The sequence below is a fragment of the Oryza brachyantha genome, chromosome 3 (assembly GCF_000231095.2).
Source record: "Oryza brachyantha chromosome 3, ObraRS2, whole genome shotgun sequence".
In the NCBI taxonomy this organism is placed as follows: domain Eukaryota; kingdom Viridiplantae; phylum Streptophyta; class Magnoliopsida; order Poales; family Poaceae; genus Oryza; species Oryza brachyantha.
The window spans coordinates 18,764,120-18,786,575 of record NC_023165.2 but is presented as its reverse complement, the minus strand read 5'-3'; the positions used below and the strand labels follow the sequence as shown (position 1 = coordinate 18,786,575).

Sequence of the window (22,456 nt, the reverse complement as noted above, 5' to 3'; positions counted from 1 at the left end):
CTCGCCGCCAGCCGCGCCCTCCTCCCCTCTCTGTTTCCCTCTCACTGGCCAGCGGGTCCCACCCGTCAGCCCCTCCCTCTCGGTCGGGCCCGCGTGTCAGCCGCCCACCTTTCCCTCTCTCCCACCGACAAGTGGCCCCCACCTGTCAGCCGCCAGCCTCCTCTCTCCTCGCTGACGTCAGCAGCCCCATTAATTGCGCAATAATTGATTTAGGACTTTTCTGTTTAGTTAAAAACACAGATAATCTTCTAAAATTCATAAGTAATTCATCTAGTCTCCGTTTAGGTCCATTCAAGTTTCATTAAATCCAAAAAAATACCAAGAACCCATTAAAAATAGTTTCTTTCCCTGTTTCAGTAGTTTTATAGCCTGTTTTGTTGGTTTTGCCTTGTTTGTCGTAGGTTTTGACCCCGTCGCAGCGCCGTTCGCTCCCGAAGTCGTCGCCGAAGTTCCTCGTGGGTGTAAGCAAGGCAAGTGGCACCTTTCTTTGATCATATTGAACCTATGATTATAAAATCCCCCGCTTTTACATTCAAACATGTATTGTTTTATGCAAACCTATTTATTGTATTTATCTATTGGGCAATTACCTATATATCCGTTGATCCTCATTCATTATTATTGTCATCCCAGGGTTAATTTGACTAGAATTAGGGTTAGTCGATGCTTAGCCATGCTTAGTTCAACTAGCTCAACAATTCTTATTTATTGATTAAACTTTAATAGACCTTTAATGGTTGCTACCATTATTCATTTCCCGTTGAGGATTAATACAACTAAAATATTACTTATGGTGGGCTGTGGGTGCATGGTTTTGAGAGTCGCACCCATGGCAATTAAGGACCGGTTCTCAGGAAACCCTGAAGGTCTTACACGTACTAACCACAAGCCAGAATGGGCAACGGTGAGACTCGTAATCTAGCTTGTCCCTATTCGACGTACCCAGGCAAGGGTAGGCGTGATGGAGTATGGACGGGCAATCGTGGTGTAACGAAAGCTTCTCCTGCTTCCGGATCTACCAAGGCACAAGAGGGGACTGCCCGACTTGGTGTAAAGGAGGGGGTGAAACCTAAAGTGTGGTGCGATTGTCTAGGGAGGGCTGGGTGAAAGGTCTTATCATGGTTTCGGTACTGAGGTATCGTGGTGATACGTTGGGGCATGGTAACATGCTTGGCAGCCATGTCTTGTGGGTAAAGTTGTACACCTCTGCAGAGTAAAACTATTCGAATAGCCGTGCCCGCGGTTATTGGGCGAACAGACAGATTCACTGGGATTAGTTGAACCATTAATAACCTGATTAATCTTGGAACTGGTTTGACTCTGCGCAACATGGTTTAACGTTGGCAGTGGTTTGGGTCTGTCGCAACGTGGTTGTCACACCCGGAGTTTCGTCCTAAGCCTAAATCGTAAAAGAAATCCGTAAATAACAATTGGCTTAATTAACTCAGGAAAAATCCCTCTAAAAGGAATTAATTCAATTAAATCGAGGCTCGCAAATCGACTAACAGGATTTAAATTTAAATTGCAGAAGTATAAAATTTGGCCAAACAAATTAATTTAAAACTCGGCAAAAGTGGGGTTTTCCTTTTTCCCTCCTTCTTCCTTTCTTTTTCCCTTCCTTCTCAAATTGGGCCGAAGTCCAATTTTCCTCCCTCTCTCTTTTTCCTTTTCTTTTTCTTTTTCTTCCCGGGCCGGCCCACTCCTCCTCGGCCAGCCCAGCCGCGCCGGCCCCTTCGCTCCGCCCGCGCGCGCTCCCGCCTGGGCCGCCGCCCGGACCAGCTCGCCGCGTCGCCCGCGCCGCGAGTCCGCGCCGCCTCCCTCCTCTCTCGCGCGCCACTGACAGGTGGGGCCCACCTGTCAGTGACCGTTTCGGCCGCCCGCGCCTGCGCCGCGCCGGCCGAGTCCGAGTCCGCCGCCGCGCCGCAACGGCCGCCGTCGAGACCGTGTCGTCGCCGACTCGGTCTCCAACCTCCGCCCGTCCTAGCCGGTGCCGCCACCCTATAAATTCCGAGCCGCCGCGCGCCGTCGCCCACTTTCCGCCTCCGCCCGAGCCGCCGCCGCGCTGTCGTCGTTCGCCGCCGCCGGTTGATCTCGCCGCCAGCCGCCGGACGTCGTCGTCCAGCCGCGTCATCGTCTCCGCCTCGGTGTCGCCAACCTTTCCCCGGCTCTGTCGCCGCCGGTGGACGCCTCGCGCCCGTCGCCGCCCCTCCGACCCCTCCACCGCACCGCCTCGCCGCCGTTCGCCGATCTCGTCACCACGCGTCGCCAGCCACCGCGCGTCTGCGTCATCACCTCCGCCTCGCCCTCGCCGACGCGCCGTCGTCCCTGTCGCCGCCGGTGAGCGTTTCCCCTCTCCCTCTCCCGTTCCCTCCATCATCGCCGTCGAGCTCTCCCCCGCGCCGTCGTCGTCGGACTCCGCCGGTCGCCGGCAGCCCCTGCCAGACCGTCGCCCAGCTCCGCCGTCGTCACGCTGTCCTCGCGCCACCCGCGCCTTCCCGCGTGGCCGCTTCCCGCGCCCGCCCGTCTTCGCCGCCGTCGCCGTGCCGTCGTGCCGTCGTCGCCGAGCGCCGCGCTCGGTCCCACACGGTCTCCTTTCCGGTATGCCGTGGTGGTATGTCGGCGCACGTTCAAGTGTAGTGGAGTCGTGTCTTGTGGGTACAGTAGTACACCTCTGATCAGAGCATAAACTATTCAAATAGCCGTGCCCACGGTTACGGGCGAACTCCCAGCTTCACTGTGATTAGTGAACCTTAATAACTTGAGTAAACTTGTTATCACTTGGGACTACTGCAACGTGGTGTAACGTTGAGTAGTGGTTGGGCCTGTTGCAACGTGGTGTAACGTTGAACAGTGTTGTGGTACTTTACAACTGCTTATTTTATTTAGGCTTTACTGTACTTAATTACCTTTATTCTTTAAGCTCTGTTATTTATTTAAACTGCTGCTTTATCGCAACTACCCCTAGCCTGTCCTTGTAAATCCCGTTGCATCATTTATTCTCCCCTTGTCCGTGTTGCTTGTTGAGTACGGTGGTTTGTACTTAGCCTTGCTTAACTTTCCCAACCCAGAGCTAGAAGTCGAGTCAGATGGAGGTGCTTCTCAGGAGTGAGCTGTTCCGCCGTCGAAGTGTTGCCTGTGGACTGGAGCCGTACCCGCTGGAGCTAGTCTACCCCTTTGTTTTTCTTTCCGCTGCATTTCCGCTAGAATAAGTGTAATTTTCAGTGGTTTCTAAGAACGATGGTTATGTAATCAACATTGTCTTTTTGTGTACCCTGGCTGGTCCTGGACAGGGATTTAATACACAATTAAGTTCAGAAATTCGTGTGAGGAATTTCTGGGCGTGACAGTGGTTTAACGTTGGACAGAGGGTTGACCCTGTCGCTACGTGGTGTAACGTTCGACAGCGGTCTAGGCCTGTTGCAACGTGGTGTAACGTTGGACAGTGGATGATTATTTTAAATGTTTACTTTACTTTTATTTCAGTCTATTTTATTTACTGTTTTGCTAAATTACTGCAGCTTTTGTGCAAGTTAACCCTAGCCTATCCTTGATACCCTGTTGCATTCATTATTCTCCCTCTCTTGGGTGTTACTTGTTAAGTACGTTGGTTTGTACTCAGCCTTGCTTACTTTTCCCCCACCAGAGCAAGTGCCAGAGCCTGTGTCAGAAGAAGGTTGTTCCGAAGGTTGAAGTAAGGTTCAGTCCGCCGTCGAGAGTGCCTGTGGTGTGGAGCCGTTTTCACCAGCTGAAGCTGAAGCTGAAGATTAGATGGTTTAGTTTGTTTTCCTTTTCCGCTGCATTTCGATAGATAATTGTTTTTATTTGTTTTTAAGTCGTGGAACTGTGTATTAATTTGTCATAGTGTGTACTCGGGCTGATGCCTGGACCGAGATTTAATACATGCTATTGTTCAGAAATTTGGTGTAAATTTCTGGGCGTGACAAGCGCAACTGGAAGAATTATTGAAGAAAGGATGTCATGTCTGGCACCCGAGACAGTTGAGACAATATTTTGTCTTAAAACTAGGTGGAAGGTGATGAACTGAAGCAACACCGTCTACAAGATCAAGAGCTGGCCGATGCAATGGAGGATACATTGGCGGAAATTGGTCTTAATAATGATGTTGGTGGTGTATAGACGGTGTAACCGATGTTATAATGTCAAATAGTTGTTGTAATATTTTTTCCTTACGGGGAACCCTACCATAGGGCGTAAGGTTTTTAACGAGGCAACAACTATATATCATGATTAGTAATATATATTTTCCCACCAATTTTATGTCTCAATTTATTTACAATATTTACAATTTGTTTTTTGTGTTGATATTAGATGCAACAATTAAATCATATATATAATTAATGATCTTGTTATCGATGAATAATGAACAATAACTAAATCATATACATAGCTATCCCCTTCCTAGTTGATGCAATAATCGAATCAAAATTTATAATTATTTTATTTTTCGTTTTCCACTCAACATTTCAGCTTTCCCACCATAATTTTATTATTCCCTCCTAGCCCCTTAGTTTGTTTTGATTCTCCCCTAAACCTGACTTTTTAGCTTTCTCGGTCTAACCTTTTCAGCTCAGGAGAACGAAACGAAAAACAGAGGCAACCAGACAAAAGAGTAGGGATGGCAACGGGTCAGGTCTGGTGCAAGTAGAGCAGTTACCTGCCTGCCAACTTGAAGGTTGCTGGTAGAACTTTCTACCTGTACCTGTACCCGCGAGTAAAATATGATACCCGTACCCGTACCCATCAGGTATCGGGCGGGTATCGGGTACCCATTGGGTCTATCATTTCATATGTCAAGAGGACATCAAAATAACCATTTCAACATATACAACAAATTAAACATACCGCTCATAATACAATATTGCATCACACATAAAAAGTTCAACAAATACAACATATTGCTCATAATAAAATATTAGAACAAATACAACAAACTAATAATAGTAATAATAGCACATAGCACATTATCTGATGTTCAGATTTAACCATTCAATATTGTATCACACATCCAAAGTTCAAGACATAGATCATATCAAAATTTTTAGCTAAAAGAAAGTACGTCACAAATATTATTATATGACTAACATAATAAAGTTTTAGACAAAATTCAATATATGAGATACGTTCATGTACCCAACGGGTTACCCGCGGGTAAGAAAAAAGACCCGTACCCATACTCGTGTTGATTCGGGTCGGGTACGGGTACTACCCACGGATAAAATGTTGTACCCGTCCCCATCGGGTCCGGCCGCATACCCGTAACCAAATTGCCATGCGTACAAAAAGAGGAGCAGGGTGCAGCAGGCTAGGGGGATAGCCGATGAGGTCAAGAGGCGACGAGCAGGGTGGCCGGCTTCCTTGCGGGGGCCGAAGCTGCGGCGACGGTGGCCCTGGTGCGGCGTAGTAGGCTGCGACGGCGGCGGCATTCTCAGGTTGGCACCACGGCAGCATCCCCCGGACGGTGCGGCGCGAAGGGTTACGTTGAAGGCGGCGGCGGCTCCGGCGCGAGTGACTCTTCGACATACAGCAGCCGACAAGTACTCTGATCTACGCATGGGCCGCTGCTTGGGGTGGCACGGCCCAAACCGGCCCTGCGTACCTTTGGGCCGTGCTTGGGACTTGACATCCGTGTGCCAGCACGGGCTGGCACGGTTAGCAGGCCATGCTTGGGCCGGCATAGCCCGTTTAGGCACGTAGCATGACGTGCCGGGCCGTGGGCCCAAGTCCATCCTCCCCCTGGTGAACCTTACTAACCTGTATTGATCAGTAGAGTGTCCGATCGATATACTGCGAGGCACGAACAAAATTAAGCGACGATTGATCACTAACGGTACATGATTACTTCATCCTTTCCTGCACGGTCTGCTGCTTGATTACGTTACATCGATGCAAGCTAGCACACTCTGCTCGATCACACACACAACTGATGTTACAAACACGCACGGCTGCATGCAACTGCAAGCAGGGTGGGTGTGGCTACTACAAGTGGACACCGCATTGGACGGGACGGATGCACCATCGATCTCGCGTTTTTCACTTGCCGGGGACGAAGTTGGTGGCGTAGGCCCAGGCGTTGTTGGCGGCGGGGTCGGCGACGTGGTCGAAGAGGTTCTCGATGGGGCCCTTGCCGGTGACGATGGCCTGCACGAAGAAGCCGAACATGGAGAACATGGCGAGGCGGCCGTTCTTGAGCTCCTTCACCTTGAGCTCGGCGAAGGTGTCCGGGTCGTCGGCGAGGCCGAGCGGGTCGAAGGCGCCGCCGGGGTAGACCTTGTCGAGGCCCTCGCCGAGCGGGCCGCCGCCGACGCGGTAGCCCTCGACGAAGCCCATGAGCACCACCTGGACCGCCCAGATGGCGAGGATGCTCTGCGCGTGCACCAGGTTGGGGTTGCCCAGGTAGTCCAGCCCGCCCTCCGAGAAGATCTGCGCGCCGGCCTTGAACCACACCGCCTCGCCGAACTTGACGCCGTTCTTGGACAGGATTTCCGGGAACACGCACCCCAGCGCCCCCAGCATCGCCCACCGCGAGTGGATCACCTCCAGCTCCCTGTTCCTCGCGAACGTCTCCGGGTCCGCCGACAGCCCCGCCGTGTCCCACCCGTAGTCGCCGGGGAACTCGCCGGTCAGGTACGATGGCGTCTGCTCCGAGAACGGGCCCAGGTACTTGGGACGGTCCGGTCCATACCTAAATTCACATGTTTAGCTTCTTCAGCAACGACATCGATCGATCACATGCATCCACTCAAAATTAATTCAAGACATAAGTATAAACATACCAGATGCTCTGGGGCGCGCTCTTGACGGTGCGGCGCATGGTGATGCGGCCGCCGGAGTCGCCGACGCGGCGGACGAGCTCATCGCGCCGCGGCGCGGTGCCGAGGAAGCCGGTGGTCTGGTGCAGCGCCGACGCGGCCATGCCTTCTTCTTCTTCCTAGCTAACAACTAAATTACGAAGAGCGAGCGAGCGGCGCCGGCGAGGAGGAGGTAGGGACAGACCGACGAGTGGAGATGTATGGCCGGCGCGAGAGGGAGATCTTTATACGGCGCGCGAGTGGCCGGCGGACGGACGTACTGGTGGACGCGCGGGCCGCCACGTCCGCGCCACGCAATTGGCGCCGCGCCGCGACTGGATATGGCGCGGAATCTCCTCCCCGCCCGGCCCGCCAATCCCGAGCCGCCACCTGGACAGAAAGATCTCCTCCGCTGCATCCAACACTATCTTCTGCGGTGCAGCCCACCCACAGCTCCCATCCCAACTCACCCACCTTGCTGCTCCTGACCGACGAGCGAGCACCAAACCAAAATGTACTCCGTGCACATGAACTCATGTGCCGCCTATGCATAAGGATGGAATCGACCTATGAGTAATTTGGTGTTGGTTTTAATTCAAATAAATAAATTAAGTTTTGTTTTTCCGGTCAATAAAACTCAGTTCATTTATTTAAACAAGACACAACCACGAAACACACTCTCGTGAGCTGACCTATGCTTATCCCATAGTTGGAGCCTTGGAGGTGGTCTTTCACCCTTGGCCTCTTTGAGAGTTTAGTTTTTTTCCGTTAACAAAAGAGACAATAATTCTTACACATTTAAACTTGAATTCAGTCTCTCTTATATGTGCGGAGTTTTCCTCGTGCCTTTATATACCCTTAATTTTTGTTTTGATCATTATATACCCATTCTATTATTTGACCTTTTAATGTCTATTGAATACACAATTGGCCTCTTAGAGCATCCCCAATAGTTCATCTAAATTTGGTCATCCATATCTTCATTTGGATGATCATCTAAACTATTTTCATCCTTTATATCTCTTTGTACTTCACTAGATCATCCATATATGACATCCTCTATATCTTTTTGGAGGATGGAGAGAGATCATCTAAATATGAAGGTTCTCTCTCCTAATATAGATGACATCTAAAAATAGATGATATGATGACCGTTCTGTTGGAGCTTAATTTGCAGTCTTCATCCTCTATTTTCAGAATAAAAGATGAGATAGCCGTTGGGGATGCTCTAAATCAAAGGATCGTAGAAACATGTGGAATACATTATTGGAAGTAAGACTATTATACCCATAAGTCCGTGCATTTGGGTGGCAAGTATAATTGTTTTTTTATAACATTTATTGATTAATGTATATGTATAGCTTGAGATTGTCTTTTATTTCACAACAATATTGATTTTGAACTCAAATTGAAGACATTTCTAAATTGCTTTTGTCCATGTAGTCTTTCTCTTGATATTATGCACTTTAACCCGAATTTAAAATACTTATAAGTTATACTCCTACATTATCTCTTTTATTCATAATATTTTTGGAATATAAATATTAGAAATTATAGATTGATCCATATTACTTATTTTTAAAAATGTGTTTTCTAGATATTTCCAAAAGTTCTTTTTATGCAGAATCTATCTCTTAACAATATTTATTATTAATGTAACTTTTAGATGTCACTAAACTTTCTTTGTACATTGCTTCTTCTCTAAATGTTAAATACTTTTAAATTTTTAATATGAATTTTAGATATTTCTAAATTATCTTTCTACCTATACTCCTGTATCAATATCATTGTTATCTAACTTTTAATATGAATTTATGATTTTTCTAAATTGTATTTCTACATGTCACTTATATCAATATTGGTTATTTTTGATTGAATTTAAGATTTTTATAAATTATATTTCCACATGGACCCTTTCTTGACAAAAAAAACACACATGAAAGCCTGAGAAATCTAATTAGCTTCAGTGTAGGTCCTGCATCTTGATGAGGTGTGTGTACCACTTATTTTGATCCTGCAACTAACAAGACGTCAATTTAACAATGATTTGTTGATAGGTTGAACTATCTACTATTGGATAATTGGGTCGGTTGGAAGTCCAATACAAATAGAACTCAAATAGTAAGATAAACAAGGAAGACTTTGCTATAATTAGCTAAAACTAATTAATTTGTATATTATCCTTATAATCCAATGCATCACTTAGATAAATCATCGGCTGAACCTTGATGAAACAATGATTGGTGCCTACTGAATATAGGTCGAACCTAACCAATTTAAGCAAGCCGGTATGACACCGATCAAAGTAGCCATGGATTAAATTTAACCATAATAGTAAAACCATCAAAGAGAAATTTAACACATTAGATAATATCGGATAATCCTTCGACGAAACATTAGCATGAAGATATCGGCTTAACAAGCTTTAGATTATCAATAATAATCTATTATGTTGGACCCAACCGATACAACATAAGATTGTATATGATAATCTGATCTCAATGAGCCAATAAATATGTCTAATGTGATATATATAACAAATTTATCAAAAACATCATTGTGATTGGAAAGACATATTGTCTAAGACAAAAGATCAAACATAACCGAGACAATTCTAGCTAAACATATGCCTTTCTAAACACAATGCTATTAAAGATAGAGTTCAAATATCAAGTAGACAAATGTACAAACCAAACCAGAGCAATTCAAGAGACCGAAGCAATGTAGTCTCGATCAACACCAATATAGCCGACACAATTGGCAGGACTGACAGAACTTAGGGCTTATCCCTTTGCCGAAGATCGAAGCTGATGCAGCCCCGTATTAGGTGCCAAGTTCTACTGGTGATAAAAATCCTCGCAAAAGAGGGTGGTGATGCCTCGAGAGTAATTGTATTGATCTGTGAGATATATTAAAAGAACCCTGGGTGTATATTTTTATACCATGGGTAAATACTAATCCATATCAGGCACCATATATGATTACTAAAGACAAAAGGAAGCATACAAGGCCTGATCGGACACTAGACTTAATCTGTATCGAACATGGCACATGTTTCCTAAAGACAAAAGAAAACATAAAAGTCCTCATGGGATGCTAGACTTACTCTATATTGGACATGACACACGTTTCCTAAAGACAAAAGGAAACATACTAAACCATGACTACTTAATAGATACAATTAAACTGCTATGTCATGGTCTCCATGATTCTTCTTGAACTCGAACTCTTCTGGATAAGCTTTCCATCGACTGACCGTGCTCTTTTCTTTAATAGAATTCACTAAAGAATCTTATTAAATTTTAGCGCTAACAAAATTTCTTTATTTTCCTTGTGTTTTATTCTGAATTCACATATTTTAAATTGCACTTCCCTACTTGGAATTTTTTATTTTTAAAAATAATGTGGGAATTTCTACCTTTTGGGATATTGTGAGAATTTCTAGTTTTTTATTTCCTAGGATAAATGCAGGTATAAATACGAAAGCCTCAAAATAGTATTCTAGGTTTAGCGTGATCATACATGCAGTTATTTAATATTGTTATATGCTGATAGTTTGTTTAGTGATCTAGTTTTATCATGTTTAAGTTACACTGAACCCTATCGGTTGTTGGTTGCATGTGCGATAATCACTAAATCGGTCCAATCGACCGGTTAATCTTGAAACTATATTGATTAAGTTCGGTCCAATGGTCCATTTAGTTGCTATCATACTAATAATTCAATCAATGAGGTATTTTTATATTATATATCATGAAATTCCTGCAAAGCCATTTGTTCCAGTCCATCGGCTAGGATCCTGAAGCGATATCGGTTATCTGGCCGATAGAGTCTTTGGGTTTAACAGTTTATCCTTGTTTTTCATATCTTGTCAGTTATAGGATCAAACTGACTGACATGACCCGTTTTTTCGAGAATCTAGGTCCTGCACTAAAGCGATATTAGATTGACCTCCAGGCCTTCGTGTATGACACGTCATCAGTCTAGTTTTGACGTCAACACTCAACAACTCCTAGTTTGTGTAGTTTGTGAGCCGTAAGTATTGCTGGAGGTTTGTCTGGCTTGCTGTTGATCGTATCATTCGTGGCATCCATTATTTCTTCTTTCTGGTGACTCCTGCAGTACTAGGAGTTTCATCCATGGCCATGGTCTCATGCTTAGGTTAAAACCTACACTGGGAAGCACCTACAACTATCACAGAAATCGTTTTAGCATGCGGTTTGAAAAGTGGGTCCCCAGACGTGGCTTACTGTTGGCTGCCTACATATCGAAAAAGCACCCACACTGAACTGGCTGCCTGAAAAAACCATTTTCGCAGGCGATGGGGTGACAAAAGTCACTTGGGGGATGGGTTTTTTCTCAGCTGATGCATGGGGTGTGCCGCGTGTGATACTACATTTTTGCAAGCGGCTGATGTCATGCATCCCCTCGGCAATACCTTGTTCCTCCCAACCTCACTCTATTTTAGAGCTTCGCTCTCTTTGGGAAAAACAAAAAAACAGTAGAGGTATACTTGACTCTCCAAGGTTAGTGTACCATCTCTATTTTGTTGACATTTTTATCGTGCCAGCATTAGTATCAGCTGCCTAACTGGTGCAATGCATAGAACTAGATATGTGCACCGTACCGATATTCGGGATGAGACACAACATGTATAAAAAAAATAGATCCCATCCTACTTCTTGATGCCTTGGATGAATGCCCATTACTAACTGTGTGAGTGTGTGTCCTAGAAGAGCGCTCATGTGATTGGAATTGGACATGATGCTTTGTGGCCGAGCAAAACATTGGTTGGTAATAGCAAACTCAGAATAAAACATTGCAGCAATATCATCTGGTCTAGATGGTTGGATCACTGCCTCATTTTAATTTGGGAAGAATGTAAAGAAAGTATGAAATCAGAGCCCGAATCACCTCAAAAAGTCTACTCTGATCTAAGGAGGTTCTCCAGTTAGTTATCTTGCTTCATATGCAACCAAAGAGACGATGAGATCATGCCTAATTTTGTAATTAAATTTATCTCTACTCGTTGCACAATGCATGGACAATTTTTCTAGTTTATATAAAATATGTGTGTACACCTTTTAATTTTGTTTATAAGCATGCTAGGAGAAAAACTCATCTGGGCTGAAAAGATGAATGTAGGGGGTTGCAGTGTTGGGCCTAATAAATTGCCGCTAAGCGGGATGCAATACATCTATTGGAAAAAGAACATGGACTGATTTTTTTTATTTTCTGCTCTCGGCTGGTGCAGATTTTTGCCCCGTGTCGGCGTTTTTGCCCTGCTGTGGCATAATCCCATTGTGCTTCCCCTGGGCCCGGGCTGCTGCCTGTTCTCACCTCTCTCCCTCCATCCTTCCATGATATCACACACATCATCCCTTCCCACCCTCCTCCTTGTAGAACGTATCCAGATTTGGTTTTCACATTTTTCAGCTAACTAGGGTTTCAATATATAGCCAACGGGTCGTATTACCAACGAACTACTCATAAAAGTCACGCATTTGTATCAGACCATGAATAGTCATCACTGATATCCCTAAACATGGGCACCCTCGTGCGCCTACTCGATTTGTGCAAGTTATGTGACTATTGCCTGTTTGCGTACATGTCCGCTAAACCATGACATGATGTGCTCTTGCCAAGGCGGCTACTTGATCTGTGTTCTGAATCAAGTTAGAAGTATTATCCCCTTTTAATAAATCATGCTCGCTTGCTCGCTATGTCCATGATTTGGCATCCTATGGGTTTGATTTGTGCAGTCCACACTTAATCTCTGCACTTGCCGTGATTCAGCAGTTTGGGTCGCAAGGTAGGCTAGTCTTCTTTCTGAAGTACCGAAAATTTGCTCTCGTTCTAAACATTTTCCCATAAACTAATTTCCTTATTAAATTAAATAAAACAATTGACAATCTTATTTTTAAGGTTCATATTCATGTTTCCAGCTTAAATCATATCCAACTGCAGTCACATGTATCCTACAACCAGAAGGGTAATTACAACCAAGCTGAAGTAACAAACTACATAAAAATTAATCCAGATTTACATTTTTCTTGTTTTTATTGATCCAATCTCCTCTCATAACTCTAGTAAACCCACCGCAACGACAACATCACTGCTCCTTAATGATGACGGGATTGTGGACCGAAGGGATGGTAGGGATTGAAGTGACCAAGATATGCAGGAGGGAATGGAATATATAAAGGAGGAGCTGGTATGGTTTGGCTTCCCCCATGATGCATCACCTGATTTCTCCGGTGCTTCTTGTTCCTGTGCTCCTGTGAACTTGAGGTGGAGCCAATAGATAAAGTCCTCTTCTTCTTCTCATAAGATCTCATCAACTTATGAACTTCTTGCATCACAGTGTAGCGATAGTCAGATCCATTATCATGAGATTCAATTGCTTCCTTAGCAGATCTCAGAGCAGCGACATCTTCTTCCATAGCATGATTCTGCTAGCATACAACATCTTACCAATTTAGAAAATATCGAATATAGGGAGAAGAGCAATTAATTTTCTTAAGTATCAAGTCTTAATTATTTTCTGTTCAGAATAATAGAGTTGTATATAATATGATTATATTGTTTCTTCTCAATGTAAAAGGATTTGCTTGTTGTGATCGACACTGTTTATATTTGTACTACTTTAAAGAAGGCAATGGTGTTGGTGGCGGTGAATCTTATTTCATTCTCAAATACAAGTTTATTATGGAAAGTTATATTGTGATGGAATTTTCACACAAATATAAATGATGATTCTATAATTAAAATGATGTAAACATCACACAACCCTATGATCACAAAATTAACAAAAATATGAAGGATGATGTTATGTTGTATGAGAAAACAAAAATTTATTTGATTCAATAAATATTAGGGCATGTACAATTCATTTTAGTTCATAGAAAACATGATTGCATATAAATAGTTGAATCAACATGGCATGACTATCTAAAGAAGTAAATTTGCAAACAACCCCACCCCACCCTCCCTATCCTAGTACACAGAACATTTGTAAAGGTTGAAGTTATACCAATGCCTGGAGTGAAACTCCATCCTTGCTAACCATGTCTTGAGCAGCCTCCTTAACATTCTGAACATATGCTTTGATAATAGAAACCGGAGGAACTTATCAATCAAGTTGAAAGCACGCACCACTTTGATAGCATTGATGTGTTTCCCTTTCTTCAAAAGATGATTAATTAACTCTACAAATATGACAGTAAAAAGAGTAATACATCAGTAGCTCTAGTGGTCATATGGGATAGAGAATAATGATAAGAAAACTAGAGATATGAATTCAAAAGAGGAAAAATAGATAATAGTAAATCATTTATGAAATGATAACTAGCTAGAGACTATGATTTAAGGAAGAAAAACTAGATAATAAGTTTAAATAGTAAAAATTACATCACAATTGACAAATGTTTATCTCCACAAAATGGCTAGTGTTTGATAGCTACCCTAAGTTATCTTTCTAGGTTTTTAATGCCCAAGCAGCCAAGGATCAAACAAATCAGTCATGTGCATGCAACTCACTCCATCCCAATAATATAGACTCCCGAGGTTCCCTAACACATAATTGTTAAATATCAATGTTTTTCCCCCACATAATAAAAATGTCGTAACATATTTAACATGGCAAAGACAATGACTACTCTTACAAATAAATTTCACCTAATTTTGCTAAGCAGTTGTTTGCTTTTACTATGATTTGCCATGTCATATTTGGTACTTTTGATCTAAAGATAAAATGATATTTAAAAGAATTCTTGATGGAATGCATAGTCAAACGAGTAACAATTCATGACATTATAAGGTTGGAATCCACTTTAGCTCTAAAATATGTACTATGCCCTAAGAAAATTGGGCCATGCCTAGCACCCAGTATTGAAAGCCCACTACATGAAATTTCACCACACTTGAACAAATGCAACCTAAATTAGGGTGGAATGGCTCAGCAGCCCATACTATATAGTTAGGTCCTCCCTCGGAACAATAACTAGGAGGCCCCTACCAAGTCACACTCCCGCACCATATTATTGGCTTTGTCATTGGAAATCTTCTCAGCATAGATAAAACAATGTATGAAGCATGATTTACACACTAGTTCAATCTTCATGGAGACCACTGATACTACAAGGAGACATGAAGATACCACTTATACTATAGGGAGACATTCCTTATTGTTAAGCTAGCTTAGGAAATCACCTCATATATAGAATAGTGGATTTGAACGAACATTTGCTTCAATAAGTTAACCATTTCAATTACAAACTATACTACACCTTCATAGAGTACAATGCTAAAGTTGACAGTCTGCTATATAGGGAACATGCATGATACAACTCCTCAAATAGTAAATTGTTTTTGTTGCTAAGCATTCTCTCACTATATTTTAGATTACCATCTAAAATAGCATGGCTCAACAACAAGGGTCATAACTTAGCCATTCGTGAAAATATTTATTATTTATTATTTGTTTCATCAAGATCCCAAATATTCCAATCTTCAGTAATTATGTCTACATACATAATTTCTATATGTGCAAATGATCCTTTCAATTAGTTGATCATATAAAACATCAAAAGAGTAAATAATTTATATCATAAGGTATTATAGATCTTGGATTTTTCCACACAATCTAGGCAACGGTAAACATAATGATTGTGCCGAAATAGGTCATTGGGGCTCAATAGGGGGGCAATAGTGTCAGAACCTAGGTTATGGGGGAACATTCTAGGTCGTACCAACCTAACTAGGAGACCATTGGAGGAAGCATCAATTTGGGTATAGGAGAAAATCAATGTTGGTGCGGTTTGTAAGGGAGTGAATGTCAAAGTAACAACCTCGTCCACTTGAAGAGATGGAGTCGATATGGTGCACCTTTGTTTTTGGTGAAAAATGAAACAGAATTGAAGAGGAACATAGAATGGTAAAAAGAAGACTAAAACACAATTTCAATGATACAATAAGACTGGCAGCAATGTTTTCGATTGTACAAAATGATATGGGTGAAATTTGAGAAGTATGAAACGAATTTTCCCTTGTTTCTGGGGCAGAAGGGGGCAGGTTAAGGATTTTAGGAATTGGGGAGAACTCACCAACGAGTTGCAGCGTGGTGGGATTCAGAGACTTGGTGGCGTTGGAGGCGCACATGTTACTGTATGTGTTTATCGATCAATCTTCTACAACTCATGAAAAAAATATGGCATCTAATATCATGTTTCATTGCACCTCGCTCTCTCTGTTATCTCATTCTCTTTTACTAATGAGCTGGCTAGTATTGTACATGGATATTTGCATATGTAGGAGGTGGGGAAGGCGTGGTGTCGTTCGTCCACGTCGAATGGGTACTGCTAGGCCCACTCACCTTGTGCTATCCACTATGGGTGATGATGTTTGTAGTCCATGGATAGATCCATGGAAAACCTACGGCTTGGCAAGGGCATTTTAGCTTCTAATCACTTGAATCAGCTAGATGCTCAAAGATAAAATTTTTAATAAGTCTCAAGCCTTTCAAGGGATAATAACCCCACTTTTGCTTTATTGTATTTAACGAATATGGCAACATAGTTAAACTAAGCTTGGGCGTTGTCTCGATCGAACTAGCCATGACTATGGTTTATATATGAACTTGCGAAAACCCATTCTATATGAGCACAGAAGGCCTTTTATAATGATGCTATGCATGAGGACCACTCACATCGACTACTATACACTATGGTGAGACGTAAATTTACACGCTCACATCGTACTTGTCTCTAGCGAACATCTCTAGGCTGGTCTTCTTCATGGGACATGGTGAACATGACACCCACTTTTTGTCTATAAGATTAGAAGCATATGGGAGAACTATGCTAGGCTAGATACAATGTATTGACGTTAATAAGTGAGATAGACAATTCACAAGCATGCACATTTAAGACTCAATTGTAGGGTGTGCTGGATCACACCTCACCCCAAGCACACCCATCCATTCTAGGGACCATATTGGCCAAGCCTTGATCAGGGGAATGCTCACGAGAACTCCACACCGACTCCCCAAGCTAGCTGCACGGTCACTGGAACACCCTATCCACTTTTGGCAGTTTAGGATGTTGCAGAAAGCCTACCTCATTCATTCTAGTAGTCGATGATGTGGTTGCAAGTCCACTTTGCCTACTCACTTGGTCAAGGGTGTAGTTATGCTCTCCCTGACACCTAAGGCCACTTGTCCATGCTTAATTAGTCAGAGGGTTGTTGGAGAAGATTACTCCATGAAAATCTTAAGCATGGTTCAACGATTATATGGGCCCACTACCACGAACACCATCCACCACCGGTCATCATTATCAATGGCTCTACCGCTGCCACCACTGCCTCGCCATACTACCCCCACCACCCATCTGCCATCAGGCCTGCCTCTATACCCCGACCTCTATGAAGACTTTACCTCCCTCACCATCCCCAAAACCCACCCTCCCACCCCAACCCGTGTCGTAATATGAGCAAATTTGTCCATCCACAGCAAGGTAACCTCATGGTTTTGCATCAGTCTAATCTTGATGATGAAACAAGCTCTTAACGTACAAAAATCATCATGACACTAATATCTAACTAGAACAGCAATGCATTGGCTGCATTTTTTCAAACAAACAGAAAAATGGAAAGACAAAGCCAATATGGGAAGTTGACCACCCTCAGCCAAGAACAAAGATGTCTCTATGTTGGTTACCGCAGCCTTAGTGCCCTTAATTATGTTAGGTGGCAATTTGTCAATTGCAATACACTGATCAATGTGATGAATGCTATATTCCCCTCGTCCTAAAAAGTGTACATTTCTAGCGTTCAAAATTTGTTTCAAAAAAGTTGATTTTCAGCCCCTTACCTGCCCTCAGTCCACAAATCAAGAAGTATAAAATTCAATCACTTTTACATCTTCAATAGTCTTACCTGCCCAACCTGCAATACTACTTTTTCTATTGATGAAAAGCACCTTGGTATTTTCACTCACTGCTATGTCCTTTTTGGGTAGAATGTGTACTTAATTTGCAAAACTATATCTACTGGTAAAGAAAATATAATGGAATAGACAAAGACTGTTGACCAAGACTCTGAAAATAAGACTTTCGTATGGAATATATATATAATCATGCCTAGGTGATCAACGAGGGAATTGCCAAGAATAATGAGTATGCAGACCTTATTAAGATTTAAAGAGTATAATGTGACTAATACATATATCCACAAATTGGGAAATTGCAGATAATATTATATTGTTTGTATCTGGCTAAATGCACATAAAATATTTTCAGTTTACTTTTCATATCACTATCTCCACTTGCCCCTACAAGCCAAGTTATGACTAATCCTTCTTAATAAATTAAAGAAAAAAATAGTGATATAAATTTAACAACCAATCCAATTGAAAAATATCTAACATGATAATTTCAAGAAATTCCCAAAATGAATTTCACTTAAGTTTCCGAATTGCCAGGTTTCAAAAGGACCTTTTCTCCAGAAGGGTTCAAAACGACTTTATTTCAAAAGGATATATACTCGGTTTTGTTGCTATGTATTCCTTTCTCACATCAATCAATCAATGCAAGAGGTATCAATTCTATGCTTTACTACAATACCATCTAAATCTCTAATCTTGGAGGAACAAATGCCAAAAATGGAGGCTCTAAAAGTGATATAATATGGCAGATACTAATTAACTCTAACAGAATTCATGAAAACATCGCCAATCACATCTTTACGACAAAAAAATGTCACCGTGTACTGCATTAGCATGCAATGATGACAGTACAAAACAAAGATTTTATAGAAATTTAAGTAAACATTCGCAAATTTTTGCGATTGATTACGCAGCCGAATTAACGAAATGAAATGAAATGTAAACGCTATAAATTATTTGTACCAGTAGCCTTGTCAGCCAGCCCAAGGCTTCTGATGAGCTCAGCGCCGCCGTCCCTGTCACCGACGGTGTGGAACAGCATCATGTCCTTCACCTCCAGGTTGCCGGCAATGCCGTAGGCGGCGACGAACTGGAGGAGCGCCCAGGTGGCCGAATGGCCCCAAGCCACGGGGTGGTACTCCACCTCGCCCGCGATTATGGCGCTCCACATCTTGGCCATCGTTGTGGCCTCCTTCGCGCTGGCATCAATTGGTGGCGGGGCGGTGGCCCTGCTAGTGGTGGCCAGGCTACGTACGCTGCGGAGGAGCACAGCGAGGTTCTCCCAGCTGGCAGAGTGGACATCGCGCGGGTCCGTGGACAGGAGGTGCCCGGTGACGTGGAGCGCGAGCGCGGGCGCGTCGGGTGCGCAGCGCATCGCCGGGAGGAACTCGCTCGCGATGCTGCGGTTGGCCCTGAGGACGAGCTCTACCAGGTCAAACGAACCCATGCGCTCGCACGCCGCCACGAGCTGACGCCGTGGCACCGGCTCACGCTGCCGGTGACGCCTCTCTTGCCGCCCCGCCCCTGCATTAGCGCCAACATTGTCAGTGGCAACCTTAGCATCTTCCTCGAGAGATGTTCTTGTCCTAGTTTTCTTCTCCCTTGCCTCCGCCTTGATCCCCCCAACCAACATGCCGTCGTCTTGCATATCTATGGCTACTTTCTTCTTCTTTGTCTCAATATGCACTTCACCTTCCTCACTACATATATCCATGTCTTCTCCTTGAGCGTCATCTTCTTGAATAGATCCTGCCTCCATAGCTGTTTCTTCATTAAATTGGTCAAGAGGCATCTCGAAGATTTCTCCTTCTTTTTTCTTGGTCCAGTCCATTAAAGGGATCCCCACCTTCTTCTCCAATGTGAGTTTTTGTGTGGGTGATTCCAATGCCACCTTGTCGATGGTGTCGAACGCGTGGCGAATCCTCTCCTGAGACACCTTCTTGGTCGCATCCTCTGTCTCCACCATGGTTTCCATAACCGACATGCCAGCACCCTGTTCAGGCTCGGGCTTCGATGGCTCAATGGCTGAGACGACCTTTTCCTTGCCATCCTCGATGGCCATGACCTCACCACTGTCTAGGTCAGGAGACTCACCCTTGCCGTTGCTTTTCATTCCGACTCGGGTAGATGCGTTGGCGTGGTTCCTTACCTTCTTGGCAGCGACCTCCATGCCATTCTGGTTAACAACAACCTCTTCCTCAGCCGCTGCCTTGATCTCCTCCTCCTCAACCGAGGCAATCACCGTGTCTCCACCGGGAGGTGCCTCCTCCCTGGCGGCGGCGCCATCTCCACCGTCCTGTTTAGCAAAAACAGATGCTCCTTCTTCCCTGCCCTCTCCGGCCACCTCAACGGCGAGACCAACATGACTGGAGAGGCTGGGGCCGGCGCGAAGGACCGCCTCCTGGAGTGAATCGAGCCCACGCGAGATGTACCCCTGCACGGAGTCAAGGTAGCTCTCCATGTCCGACCAGAACAACGGTAACGGGAATGGGGAGGAGGCGACGAGGCGGTCGTAGGATCGCCGTAGGGCCTCTACCCTACCGGGCAACGCCGCGACGGCCTCCTCCACGTTGGCCAGTAGAACCACCTCCGTGGACGAGTAGTTCAGGTCCGGGATAACCGTTGGCCGGCGGGCGGCAGCTGCATGTGGCGGGGCGGGTGGGCTCGCCGGGGTGGGCGACGACAACGGTGGCGGCGCTTGGTTGTCAACCAAGGTGTGGCGCGGCGAGAGTGACAAGAGAAACGGGGAGCGCGAGGGTGAGGGCGAGCTGGCAGGGCGGCCAGAGTTGGAAGCTTTTAGCTCAGTTAAAGAGAGAAATACGAGGTGTTGGGCCCGCTTGCTCTGTAGCCAGTGGTGGGGCCTTCGCGTCAGCGTGGTCTGCGTGAACCCCGGAGTGGAGGACCAAATGGGGAATGCAGATTAGGCTATGGGTTTCCATGTAAAACTGGACACCCTCATCCTAGTACATTCCGGATTTGGAATAGCGTTGGTGCTGAAATTTCAGAGTGTCCTTTCCCTTTAATATCTGGTAAGAACCGTTTCGCACCTCCATCATCGGCTTGGTGAAAACTCGCCAAATTCAGAAACAACGTGTTATATTTAACTTGTTTCCTAATTAATTTGGATTTGGATAGAATGTGCAAGAAATGTGAAATTTTAAACTTGAAACGAGTGAGCAACTATTTTAAGAAGTATTTGTGTGCGGATGTATAGATAACTAGTTTGTGGAAGGCTATGTTATACTTGTTCTATTTGCTGTCTGTTGTCATTTTTGTCTCAAATTAATGTTCAGAAAGTAAAAAATGGACTAGTAACAATTAATTTTGTACTGTTTTCACAAAAACAGAAATCGACAATGTAAAGGACAATTTATGAGGGGAGACTCTAGTGATGTTCACTACTACAATCCATCAAATGAACTTTAAAGTAACAAAAATAATGAAATTTACACAAGGAACTTCAAATATTTCGATCAAATATTCAAAACTATGATGTATCTAGATGATGTGTTATAATTCTTGTAAATACAATTTTACCAACTTCAATTGATTTGAAAATAATTGATTCAAGGTGATTTCAACTTTAGTCTTACTGATAATTATAATTATTTAATGTTTGCTTAAAACTCTAGTCACCCCTAATTTGATAAAAACGGGTCAATATTAATACACTTGTGACAACCGCTACTAATAAATACTACATACCAATTTGAGCCCCCTCAAGTTTGGTACTACCTCCGTTTCATTTTATAAGACTTTCTAGCCTCGCCTAAATTCATCGATTCATAAATGTATATAATTTATATATATGTCTATATTCATTGGTGTCTATATGAATCTAGCCAATGCTAGAAAGTCTTACATTGTGAAACGGATGGAGTACATAATATCGTCTCTATCAGATTCACAGATAAAAATTGCTATATTTTGGGATGGTGATAGCTAGTGCCACCTCCGATTTTTTTATTTCACGATATTGAGTTTTGGGTGTACATTTTATCATTTTTTCTTATTCAAAAAATTCATAATTATTAATTATTTTATTATGATTTTTTTTATCTTCGAAGGTACTTTAAGCATGATTTACAATTTTGTATATTTGAATAAAAGCTTTTGAATAATACGAATAATCAACGTTGTCAAAAGTCAAAAGGCGTGAAATTTAAAAAACGGAGAAAGTACTTCCAATCATGATATATATGCAATTCTAGATAGTACCTAAATTTGCTTGGGTCATCAAGAAATAAAGTAGTGCAACTGGTAGCTTACACGAGATATGTCTAATAGTTTCTCCTTATGCATATCATATCTGAAGTAAATGATCAACGACACCGAGAAGATGGGGTGGATATGCAAATTAAAATTAGTTTGGCCAAAACTATTTTGCATAGGACCAACATGAACAATGCGAAGCACTAGGAGTGTGGTTTGCGTAAATAAACACCATGACCCTGATCCTAGTATGTTTCAAATTTGGAAAGTTGGCATGTCTTCTAGAAATTCAAAAAGTTTCACTATAAGCAGTAAACATTATACACACACGAGTATAGTGCATATAGAAAATTACCTTTTAAAAGTTAACTAATTATATATGTATAAACCATTGGCCAACAATGACTTACTCCCTTCGTATTTAAATAGATGATGTGATTGACTTTTTGTCATATGTTTGATCGATCATTCATCTTATTCAAAAAATTTATTC

The 22,456-nt window shown here is 43.3% G+C and overlaps 1 protein-coding gene and 1 pseudogene across 1 annotated transcript; both read right to left on the bottom strand.

Moving 5' to 3' along the window:
* Positions 1-5,806: 5,806 nt before the first annotated feature.
* Positions 5,807-7,034, bottom strand: LOC102722455 (chlorophyll a-b binding protein, chloroplastic). Its single transcript, XM_006664918.3, has 2 exons — positions 6,795-7,034; positions 5,807-6,703 (listed from the first exon to the last, which is right to left on the bottom strand). The coding sequence occupies exons 1-2, from the start codon at positions 6,932-6,934 to the stop codon at positions 6,052-6,054; spliced, it is 792 nt and encodes a 263-aa protein (XP_006664981.1). The 5' UTR covers positions 6,935-7,034; the 3' UTR covers positions 5,807-6,051.
* Positions 7,035-12,931: 5,897 nt separating this feature from the next.
* LOC102699465 lies at positions 12,932-20,804 on the bottom strand (annotated as a pseudogene).
* Positions 20,805-22,456: the final 1,652 nt, after the last annotated feature.